The sequence below is a fragment of the Rana temporaria genome, chromosome 1, assembly GCF_905171775.1.
Source record: "Rana temporaria chromosome 1, aRanTem1.1, whole genome shotgun sequence".
In the NCBI taxonomy this organism is placed as follows: domain Eukaryota; kingdom Metazoa; phylum Chordata; class Amphibia; order Anura; family Ranidae; genus Rana; species Rana temporaria.
The window spans coordinates 634046295-634059145 of NC_053489.1; the positions used below are offsets into that span (position 1 = coordinate 634046295).

At 45.2% G+C, this 12851-nt stretch overlaps 1 protein-coding gene across 1 annotated transcript in view; it reads right to left on the bottom strand.

Annotated features, from left to right (window-relative positions):
- Nucleotides 1-12851, bottom strand: part of ZBTB49 (zinc finger and BTB domain containing 49) — a 72060-nt gene that overhangs the window by 26877 nt on the left and 32332 nt on the right. The window contains exon 4 of the mRNA XM_040335417.1: nt 5286-5332. Within this exon, the coding sequence (XP_040191351.1) occupies nt 5286-5332 (47 nt within the window). The remainder of the gene's footprint in view (nt 1-5285; nt 5333-12851) is intronic.

Consider the following 12851-nt stretch of genomic DNA (forward strand, 5'->3'; position numbering starts at 1 on the left):
CGTCGTTTGCGTAAGTCGATTCAGAATACGGCCGGACGCAAGTTACGCTCACGCCGAAACCAATGACGTCCTAGCGACGTCATTTGGAGCAATGCACGCTGGGAAAAATCGCAGACGGCGCGTGCGCTGTTGGATCGGCACGGGGACGCGCCTGATTTAAATTGTAGACGCCCCCTAGCCGCGGAATTTGAATTCCGCCTGGGGATTTACGATACGCTGCCGCAAGTTTTGAGGTAAGTGCTTTCTGAATACTGCACTAGCCTCAAAAACTTGCGCCGCGGATCGTAAATCAGATAGATTACGCGGATCTAAAGATCCGCTAATCTATCTGAATCTACCCCACAATCCTTAAAAGCAGGGTTCCATCCGCGATTTTTTATTTTTTTTAAATCAGCAGCTACAAACACTGTAGCTGCTGACTTTTAATAATGACACGTACCTGTCCTAGGCACCCGCGATGTCGCCCCCCCCCCCGAGGCCGATCGCTTGATTCTGGCAGCTTCCGGCGCCTCCATCCTTACTGAGGGAAACAGGCAGTGGAGCCTTGCGGCTTCACTGCCTGTTTCCTACTGCGCATGTGCGAGTCGCGCCATGCCTTTTGTGAATGGGCGGCTGCTTTCTGGGTTCCCAGAAGGCAGCGCTCCCCACCCCCCCCCCCATTTTTTTAGGGTGGAACTCCACTTTAACAGCTCACTCCCACCCCAAAATAAAAAAATGTTTGGGTACTCAGCAGAGATCTTCACTCATTGGCAGGAAAAGCTTTATGTATAAAAATAACATAAAAAAAGTGTTCAATTGCTGTTTCTGTGTATAAAATATAACCATCCATTTCAGTTGGGTCTGCATTCCTGACTGCAAAAATAAGGACAGATCAAGCAGTCACCAGAATACTGTCTGCACCCGAGGATGTGACCTTATTGTTGGTTCCACAAAGAATGAAACTCCACCAGTATTACACATTACATAACCGTTTCTTGCAGTTTATTTGTGTAAGGCATAAGAGCTTGTAGGCGTTGAGGCTGCATTAACACCTGACCATTTTCAGCTCCTAAAACGCTTGTAAAACGCCCGAAACAAAACGCCTGAAAAACACCTTAAGCTCAAAAAAGAACACAAGCTTCTTTTTTGAGCAGATTACAGGCATTTTTCTGCTTTTTACATTGGTGACCTGTACAAAATCGTGGCAAAAATCACAGTAAAAACAAGCGACTTTCAAACGCTAAGGTATGAATGCAGCCTTAAAGTATTTACTCTAACTTATAAAGCAGTGCTTACATAAAATAGATTTTTTTTTTGGGATATAGTGGACACGGATCAATAATAGATTTTTATGGTGCCTCCATGGCAGCATACCAATGGTTGGTGGCTCCGCTCTCGACCAACCCACAGGACCACGTAACTCTATAAAAAAAAGTTACTCCCCCCCTCAGGTATTCATTTTCCTGTCCTCATCCCTGCAGGATCACAGATCAGCCCTGCCTCACCGTCATATGGTGTAACCATTGCAGGTTCATGCTCTCCTGCAGTATGGAGTCCCAATACTTGGGCTGCTAAATGCGCCACATAAGTATGGAAGCCCATTTTTCTGTGGATCTTTTTGGGGCCTGTTTAAAACATCCAGGATCATCTTCTTCTCCTTTGTGGCTTTTGGCTGGCTGTTCCGGGGGCAAGACAGCACGGACAACCTCCTATATCAAGACGACTTCTTTCACCAATGTCCAGAGATCCTGGACTTGAGGGCCTAAAAGTTGAGCAGAAGAGACTGGGTGACTTAGGGTGCTCACATGATGTCACCCAGACATTATTACAGGCAAGAGAGTCATCCACCAATGCCACCTACTACAAGGTTTCGAAGGAGGTTCCTGGAGTCCAAAAGGTTCTACTCTTTCTACAGACTGGTCTGGACTTAGGCTTAGGTCTTGGCACACTGAAGGTTCAGTTTTCAGCCTTGTCAGCTCTAGGGCACACGCTGGGCACTGAATCTCCTCGTAGAACTTTTCCTGCAAACAGTCAAAGACTACGTCCTTCCGGGAAGGCACCATAACCCAAATGGGATCTGACAGTTGTCCTCATTGTCTTAGCAAACCCTCCCTTTGCACCCACTGAAGAGTGTGCATTGGAAGAAATTACCTGGGAAACTACCTTGCTGATTGCCATCATGTCAGGGCGTAGAGTGTCAGAAACTCAGGCTCTAGGGGCACAAGAACCCTACGTCACCTTTTTCCCAGACAGAGTAGTCCTGCGACCTATTCACCAGTTTGTCCCTAAAGTACCTGCAGTCTACCATCTCAACCAGGAATGGGTTCTCCCGGGCCATTGAAGAAGATCCAGTCTCCTCAAACTACACGATTTGTATGTAGCCAGATCCCTGAGGCGTTATTTCGATTCACAACAGTTTCCCAAGGATCAATGTTTATTCGTTATTCCCAAGGGCGCAAAGAAAGGAATGACGCCCTCCAAGCTAATCTAAGGTCGTATCGAGCTAGTGGTCTCCCAGTCCCAAATGCACTCAATGTGCACTCATCACGGGGAATGACCTCTTCCTCGGCAGCTTTTGGGGTTTGGGTCTCCATGAGTCTATTTGCAGGGCGGCTAGTTGGTCATCCTTCAACACCTTCATGTTGCACTATAACCTAGATCTGGCGATCCTTACCTCCCGAGATTTTGGGAGAAGGTCTTTGGAACTATCAGTTCTGCAAACTCATTCATTTTATTATTGCAGTACCCTCCCTGTAAGCAAGTTATTTACCATTGGTATGCTGCCATGGAGGCACCAGGAAAACGGAAAATTGCATACTTACCTCTCCGTAATTTTCCTTTCCTGGTGCCTACTCCTGGCAGCATACACCCTCCCTCCAATAATCCTTAGGCCTCGTACACACGGACGGACCGTTTTCAGTGGACATGTCCGCCCGGAGATTTCTGTCTGATGGTTGTACACACCATCAAACAGAAATCCGCGCGTACACGATACGTGCCCGTGCTGTCGCAGCGACGATGACGCGGCGACGTGCGCGGCACTGGAAGTTCAATGCTTCCACGCATGCGTCGAATCACTTCGACACATGCGAGGGATGGCAGCTGATCGGACCTGTCCGGTGAGTCTGTACAGACGACCGAACAGGTCCGACGGACAGGCTTCCAGCGGACATGTTTCTTAGCATGCTAAGAAACATTTGTCCGCTGGAAACCTGTCCGATCCGCCGGAAAATTGTACGGTCGGACGTACAGACGACCGAACATGTCCGCTGAAACTGGTCAGCAGACCAGTTTCAGCGGACTTGTTTGGTCGTGTGTACGGGGCCTTAAAGGTTCTCAAGACTAGTTACAAGAATACCTGAGGGGGGGAGTAACTCTTCTTTTTATAGAGTTACTTGGTCCTGTGGGTTGGTGGAGGGCAGAGCCACCAACCATTGGTATGCTGCCAGGGGTAGGCACCAGGAAAGGAAAATTACGGAAAGGTAAGTATTACATTTTCCGTTTTTACTGCTGTCTGTGCCCCCATTAGGGAGATTCACCCCTCTATTTTTCTCATTTACCGTTATTGAAATTGAAAGCAAAAGATAATGCCAAATTTTGGGTTGTCCCCAGAAAAGTTATAGAGGAGAAATTTTCCTTTGGGGACACTAGTTCTGGTGACCTGGGGGGCCCCAGTGGATCTTCCAAATTTGCAGGGATATCCTCCCACTTCCTGTTATGGCTATGGGACAGGAAGTAAAGGTAAATCTCCCCAATGAGACACAGATGGAAAAAAAACTGACAGGGGATATAACCCTCCCGAACTCTATCTAAAAGGTAATTAACATTAAAGTCTTACTAAACAGTAAGATCAGTGTATATGCAGTAAAGCACGCTTGTTGTACTCACCGTGAAGCCTAAGGGGTTAATCCTCTGCATTGTGTAAAAAGGTTGTTTGATTCTGACATTTCCTCCTCATATACACTTACTGAACACTTTATTAGGTACACCTGTTCAATTTCTTGGTAACACAAAATGCTAATCTGCCAATCACATGTCAGCAACTCAATGTATTTAGGCATCTAAACGTGGTGAAGACGACTTTCTGAAGTTCAAACTGAGCATCAGAATGGGAAAGAAAAGGGATTTAAGTGACTTGGCATGTATGGTTGTTGGAGCCAGGTGGGCTGGTCTGAGAATTTAAAAAACTGCTGATCTACTGGAATTTTCATAAACAACCATCTTTCTGGTTTAGAGAGAATGGTCCGAAATAGAGAAACTATCCAGTGAGCGGCAGTTGCAGGGACGGAAATGCCTTGTTGATGTCAGAGGAGAAGAACTGTTCAGGCTGGTGGTGAAATGGTGTAGGGGATATTTTCTTGGCACACTTTGGGTCCCTTAGTACCAATTGAGCGTTGTTTAAACACCACGGCCTACCTGAGTATTGTTGCTGACCATGTCCATACCTTTATGACTACAGTGTACCCATCTTCTGATGGCTCCTTCCAGCAGGATAATGCACCATGTCACAAAGCTCCAATCATCTCACCACTGGTTTCTTGAACAGAACAATGAGTTAACTGAACTCTGTGATGCTATCATGTCACTATGGACCAAAATCTCTGATGCCTCGTACACACAACCATTTTTCATGACGAGAAAAATGCCATTTTTTAAATTGGTCGTTAAAAACGGTCTTGTGTAGACTTCAGAGCATTTTTCTCGACTAGAAAAATGGGCATTAAAAATTTAGAATCTGCTCTATTTTTTCTCGTTGTGAAAAACGGTCATGTGTACGCTTTAACGACGGGGAAAAAAACGTGTATGCTCAGAAGCAAGTCATGAGATGGGAAATTAGCATAATCAGCCCAAAGGGTGGCGCCATTCGAATGGAACTTCCCCTTTATAGTGCCGTCGTACGTGTTGTACGTCACCGCGCTTTTCTCAAGCATTTTTATCACGATCATGTGTGTGCAAGGCAGGCTTGAGAGGAATCAGGTCGAGAAAAACTTTGTTTTTTTTCCATGACATGAAAAACGGTCGTGTGTACGCGGCATTAGGAATGTTTCCAACACCTTGTTAAATCTATTTCATGAAGAATTAAGGTAGTTTTAAACCCGGTCCAACCCGGTACTAGCAAGATGTCCCTAATAAAGTGTCCGGTGAGTGTATAACTCGGCATCACCACACTATTGACTCCCATAAACACTAACAACTGTGAACAATACACTGAGCGTTTTTGAACAAATTTATAATTAGTCTAAAGGTGTATTTTTGTAATATTTGCCTTGAGTTGCACTTGAATAGAATCAGGAAAAGTATCTCACCTGTGAGAAGTGTTTGCCACAAACGCTACATTCAAAAGGTTTCTCTCCTAAATGCAAAGACATGACATGGTCAGTCAGACGAATAATAATTCAGAAATAATGACATCTAGAAATCTAATAATATAGATATGTGTTTTTTGCTTGAATGTATTTACATGTATGTTTCTGTATTTACAATATCCTCATACTACTAGTAAATAGGGGTCCAAAATGTAAAAATGACAGGTTCTCTTAAGTCCTCCCTTGCAGTGTGTTCACAGCTCATTTATACCTAGCTGCTGAGAGAAGCAGCTTTACTTACCTGATCCTCAGGCTCCTTCACACTGCTTTGAGGGTCTCTGCAGACTCTTTTCCACCACACTCCAGTGGTCTGAGGTCCTCTGATGTCATCAAGACTGATGCAGAGCCTATAGCCCTGCACTGGATGTGAAGACGCTAAGAGACAGACCACTGCCAGTTCACCTGAAGTTATTTATGGGTTTTTCTTTGCATCCCAAACCATTTTCCTGGCAGTTGTGGCTGAAATTTTAGTTGGTCTACTTGACCGTGGTTTGGTTTCAACAGAACCCCTCATTGTCCACTTCTTAAATAGTTTGAACACTGCTGATTGGCATTCTCAATTCCTTGGATATCTTTTTATATCCCTTTCCTGTTTTATACAGTTCAACTTCCTTTTTCCTGCAGATCCTTTGACAATTATTTTGCTTTCTCCATGACTCAGAATCCAGAAACTTCAGTGCAGCAATGGATGAAAGATGCAAGGGTCTTACATTGACCTTTTATACACACACACACACACACACACTAATTACAAGCGAACAGATCACAGGTGAGGTCACCTTTAATAGCCATTCAAACCCCTTTGTGTCAACTTGTGTGCATGTTATCAGGCCAAAATCACCAGGGTATGTAAACTTTTGATCAGGGTCATTTGGGTAGTTTCTGTTGCCATTATGATTTAACCAAAAATCATATTTTTTTGTTAGAAAATTTGTCAGAACCCCCAAACATTATCGGTTTGTCCGATGAAAACAGTCCATCGGTCTGTTTTCATCGGACAAGCCGATCGTGTGCACGCGGCTTAAGGGTACTTTCACACTGAGGCATCACGGGCGTTGGCGGTAAAGTGACACTAATTTTAGCCCTCAGGCTTTCACAGATAGAAGATAAAGTAGGGGCTCTTTCGGGACACTTTGCAGACGCTATTTTTAGCGCAAAAGCACCTGCAAAGTGCCTCAGTGTGAAAAGCAGCCTAAAGCCTCGTATACACGATCGGACAAATCCGTGGATTTTTGTCCGAAGGGCATTAGCCGTGAACTTGTTCTGCATACAGACGGCAGAACTTTTTCATCCAACATTCACCAAATCACGTGTTTTTTTAGCTCTTTACTGCCACCCTTTGTGCAACTTCTGCTATTGTTGTCTGATCTTTAGCATTGGCTTGGAGCATGCATGTTTGTACTTTGGATTTTAGTCCAACGAATTTGTGTACACACGATCGGATAACAGATTTATTGTCAGACAGTTGGTGAGCATGATCAGCCAACATTTGTTGTCGTTAATTCCGCCAACAATTGTCTGATGGAGCATACACACGGTCAAATTATCAGACGCAACAAGTCCATCAGACAATTATTGACATAAAATCCGATCGTGTGTAAGGGCCTTTACAGAAGAATCAATAAACTACCACAGCACGGAGAACTACAAGCTGACAGCTGTGTGTGTTTTTTTTTTTAAATTGTGACAGCTAGCTGGGGGAGAAGATCCCCTGCTAGCTGTCAAGCGGGGCCAGTCCTTTCATAATATGTTACGTTACGCTCTGAATATGGGTGTAACATATATTATGTTATGAAACATGAACTTGCCCTTTAAGCTGGTACATGTTTGTGAGCAACAATGAAGAATAGTGAATGATAATGCAGCAGTGAGTCTGCAGAGAGGTATGTAAAAGAGCCTGGTTATTACTATCTAAATGGATTTCAATAAAGATTCCAAGTCGAATTTATTAGTTCTCAGCCAGTGATACACAAATCCTGGGGGGGACCGTTGATGGGTTCAGGGAGCAATTCATCAAATTAGTTTAGTGCAGCTTTTCTCAATCTCCAATCCTTGAAACAACTTGTCTCAGGGAATCTCTGCCAATAATCAGTCCATCTACAGCTCATAAGACATTGTAAGCTGAGATATAAGGATAGATAAAAGAATAAGAAATGTGGCGTATTTGGAATGCAAAGCTGCGCTATATAACTAAATTATTTTCAGTAAAAATGAAATTAAACCAATGATTGCACATTCAGGCCGACAGTATGCATATATGCAGCCTCACTGGACTGGGACTTTTTTCGCTAGGCACCATATTTGCGTATCTCTCTCTGTGTCGGGGTCTCACTAAGAGCCATGGGTCCCATACTAATGCTCGGGACCTGAAACTCCCAGTTCAGGGTCACCTGATCGCTGCGATAGCCTCTGATTGGCTATCACAGTGATCAGTCACTGTGAAGTCCCCCTCCTATGTTTTTGTTTTCTCTGAATGGAGGGGAGAGAGAGATGGATACAATCAAAATTGTGTGTTAGCCCAGGTTCACACTGAGCCGTGCGATTTCACTCCCGCTGGCAGTCCTGATTTCGGCCGCGATTACAGCATTTTTCCTGCACTGGACTGTACTGGAATGGGAGAAAGCACTTTAAAAACCCACCAGACCCCAGTACAGTGAAAAAAAAAAGAAGGAAAAGGCATTAAAAATGCACCGGAACCCGTCAAAAACGCACATTCAGAAATGCATCAAGAACGGATTTGGAGTGCATTTTTGTGGTGTGAACCAGATCTAAATAAATAATAATAATGTGGTATCGCTGCGATCGTCAGGAGCAACAGAATTAATTTTGGGTTATTCTATAGTGGTAGTTAGTAACAAGAAATATACAGCTAAATAAAAATAAATATATATTTTTTTTACCTATTTTGGGCCAGTTTTTCTTTGATAATAAAACAAAAAAAGTATATATCCATTAACATTTACCATCAAGTGAAAGTTCAGTTTGTCCTTAATGGGGTTGTTAATGCATAGGATGCATTAAGGTGAAAAACCATCCGACAATAACGCCCCCCCCCCCCCCCCCCGTGCCCCCGTTTTACTTACCTGAGCCCTCGAAAGTCCCGCGCTCGCCCCATCATCCTCCTCGTTTCTGAGCCTGGCCTTTGATTGGCTACACTGGATGGATTAAAAGCAGCGCAGCCATAGGCTCACGCTGCTGTCAATCACATCCAATAACGCGGCGCGCCGAGGGCGGGGCCTAGTGATACAGTGAGCGGCAATAGCTTCCGGCTGTATCACGGGAGCGCGCCCGCAGGAACTCGACACCATGCGAGTGAGCTCGCATTAAGGTGTAGAGTTCTTGCGGGGAGGAGCCGAGACAGCCGCCGAGGGACCCCAGAAGACCAGGTTCGGGGACACTCTGTGCAAAACAAGCTGCACAGTGGAGGTAAGTATAACATGTTTGTTATTTAAAAAAAAAATTACTTTACAACCCCTTTAAAAAGCGGCATCTGCCTGGATGCACAAAGCAGTTGTGATGATATGTACAGTTTTAATAACACATGTCAAAGTTGCAAAATTGGGCTTAGGCATTTGTTTCTACCCTAAGGCGCAAAGGGGTTAATAATGGGCAGAAAAGAAACACATAAATTGCAAATTATAGTTTAATAGTTGGTAAGCTTTAGGCCGGGTTCACACCTGTCCGACAAACGCTCTGACATTGGGAGCTCATGTTGCATGACGTGTGAAAATCAATGTTTCCCTATAAGGCCTAGTACAGACGAGGGGATCTCCGCTGGAAACGGTCCGCCGGACCGTTTCCAGCGGAGATTCCTCCTCCGGATTTTGATCCGATGGCTTGTACACACCATCGGATCAAAATCCGCGCGGAATACATCCGCGGTGACGTGTCGCGCCGTCGCCGCGACGATGACGCGCGCGACGCTGCAAGGTAAGTACTTCCACGCATGCGTCGAATCATTAAGACGCATGCGAGGGAGGGGAGCGGACGGATTGATCCGGTGAGTCTGTACAGACGACCGGATCAATCCGCTGGACACGATTCAAGTGGATAGATTTCTTAGCATGCTAAGAAATTTCTATCCGCTTGAAATCGATCGGCCGGACGAATCTCTGCGGATAAATATCCGCTAGGCCGTACAGACGACCGGATTTGTCCACTGGAACTGATCCGTGGATCAATCCCAGCGGATAGATCCGGTCGTGTGTACGAGGCCTTAGAGCCGTCTTAACTGGTCCAACACAAGTCGGTCCGACTTTGAAAATGCTCCCTGTACTTCTTTGGTCCGACTTTGATCCTACTTCAGCCCATTGAATATCATTGAAATCAGATCAAAGTAGGATCCTTGTCCTTACCATCCGACTTTTGACATCTGACATGGGGATTACAGCAGCAGTAAAAGGAATTTATCTCACTCTGGGATTGTTTTGATTAGTCAAAGAACAAGTCAGACTATCACTAAGTCGGACCAAAGTAGTATCCTGTTCATGAAAGTCAGATGAATGTAGGGCCAATGTCGCAGAGCAAAGTAGGATGAAAGTCATACTACTGTTGTGTAGTATAGTGTGAACCCAGCCTCAATAAAGACTCCAGGCCATTTAGTTTAACCTGTGTGGGTGTAACATTAACATTGGTTGGCAGTGGAGAAGGGACCCTTTACATTGACAGTCAGCGGTGGTCAGAGTAGTAGCTGCTTACACTGGTGGTCAGTTTAGTGCTCTTTTACAGTGGTGGTCAGTGGACAAAAGGCCCCGTTGTATTGGTGGTTATTGGGAGAAGGGACCCTTCCACAAATGGTTAACAGCAGAAGGAACCCCTTACATTGGTAAGTGGAAAGAATGCCCTTTTGACAGATACAGTAGCTAAAAAATAATTGGTGTCAGTGGTTACTTGTCTGAGGCCGCGTACACACGGTCGGTCAAAACCGATGGAAATGGACTTAAGGACCGTTTCATCGGTCCAAACTGATGGTGTGTGGGCCCCATCGGTCAGTTATCCTGCGGTCAAAAATTTTAGAACTTGCTTTAAAATTGAACCGATGGACGCCTAACCGATAGGTCAAAACCGACGGTTAGTATGCAAAAGCCCGCGCATGCTCAGAATCTAGTCGACGCATGCTTGGAAGCATTGAACCTCATTTTTCTCAGCACGTCATTGTGTTTTACGTCACCGTGCCTACACACTGATGGTGTGTAGGCACGTCAGACCATGGTGTGTAGGCACATCAGACCATCAGTCAGTTTCATCAGCTACACAGCTGCTGGCTTTTAATAATAGGACAGTTACCTGTCCTGGAGTCCCTTGATGTTTCCATCAGCTGTCGGTTGTCGCTGCCTCCATTGGAGGTAAGGGAACCTGGCAGTGTAGCCTTTCAGCTTTTCCCTACCGGGAACCCTACTGCGCATGCGCAAGACCCCGCTCCTCTCTCCTATTGACCCGGCAGCTGGGGAGGAGGAGGGAGCCCTGAGGTGACAACACGGGCCGCCGGCCGGACTCCCGGAAGTGGGACAGGATACCTGTCAAAGAAGTATCCTGTCCCCCTTCCCCACCGAAAGATGGCAATTGTGGCACCGGAGGGGGGGAGGAATTAGATAAGCGAAAGTTCCACTTTAAGGTGGAACTCTGCTTTAAGACAAAAATGATCCACACATTTTAGTAAACACTATTGAAAAACACTGCTCTAGAACCATGTTCCCGAAAACATAACCCAATATATTTAAAGATACTGCATACTCTAGGTATAAGACTGCGAGTTTCAGAACCCAATACATTTTTGGTGTCCTGAAATTGTTAGGAATTCTAATAAGTCAAAGTGTTTCTACCGAGAAACACCATTTGGAGAACCCAAAAAAAAATGTCAACTGACACTTGAGGGGTCCCAGGAAACGTTATACTTATAGTTTGACCCACAAGAACAAAAAACGTGGAGTGCCTCTGACAGCAGTATTTGTCATGAGGGACTGTGGGCGTATCATGGAGAAGAAACTGTAATTTGTTCTGACGAGAGTAAGAATTATGAACGCAATAACAACTCTTCTCTATAGTTTTAAATTGTTCTTTGTTTTCTTTACATTTGAAAGAGAACGGGCAGAACTAAATGCAGCCATGTGCACAAGGCATTAGGAAATCGGGTTCATTCGAGGATTTACTAACTGAAAACCTGATGGGTCAAGGGATGCGATAGAAAGCGTCTACAGCTTCTTCTCTCATTCAAGTATAACTAAAGGCAAAACTTTTTTTTTTTTTCATTTTGGATAGAGTGGAGAGAGATTAGCCATCTCTATGTGTCCTGTTTACCATCATCATTGAAAGTGAATGTAAAGAAAATCCCAAATTTTAGGTTGTCCCCAGAAAAGTAATAGGCCCCATACACACGAGAGGATTTATCCGCAGATACGGTCCAGCGGACCGTATCCGCGGATAAATCCTCTCGAGGATTTCAGAAGATTTCTATGCGATGGCGTGTACACACCATCGCATTGAAATCCGCGCTGAAATCCTCTGGCGATGACGTGTCGCGCCGTCGCCGCTATTATGACGCGGCGACGGGCGCGACGCTGTCATATAAGGAATTCCACGCATGCGTCAAATCATTACGACGCGTGCGGGGAATCCCTTTGGACGGATGGATCCGGTAAGTCTGTACAGACGAGCGGATCCATCCGTTGGAATGGATTCCAGCAGATAGATTTGTTGTGCATGTCAGCAAATATCCATCTGCTGGAAATCCATCCCAGAGGAGATTTCTCCGCGGAAACAGATCCGCTGGCGTGTACACACCATAGGATCTATCCGCAGAAACCCATTTGCTGGGATTTATCTGCGGATGGATTCTATCGTGTGTATGGGGCCATAGAGGGGAAATGTTCCACTGTGGACACTATTTCTGGCGACGTGGGGGTCCCCAAGGGCCATTTCCTCTCACTTCCTGTTAGACTATGGAACAAGAAGTGAAGGGAAATCTCTGAAATGGGACACAAATGGCCAAAAAATCAAAAAAAATCTTACAGGGGTTATAACCCTCCCTTGCTCTATGCAAAATGAAAAAAAAAAATTGTATGTCTATAGTTCCACTTTTAGTCCTGCTAAACCAGTTTCTCATCCAGGGTTCCTCCAGAGGTTGCTAGGGGTTCCTTGAGCAATGAGCAATTTCCCGTCGGGAAAACACGGCCGTGTGTACAAGGCATAAGACTCCAGTCTAATAGTGGTGTGTAAATATTAAAAATAATAATAAATACCCTAATAAAAATCTTAAACGTGAAACATTCAGCAAAACAACTCTGACAAGATATGGGTGGTGAGGAGGAGTTGTGTGGAGACACCTGTTTTGGAGAGCTGTAGGCTGCTAATCTAGCCAGCAAGGACTGCTAAAACCTTGGGATGAAGACCCAACCAGTGGCGGAACTACCGCCATAGCGACCCACGCGGGCGCTATGGGGCCCGCAGCTGAGTGAGGTTTAGGGGGGCCCGGTGAGGATAAGAGCATCGCCGGCATGGTCTCCCAGC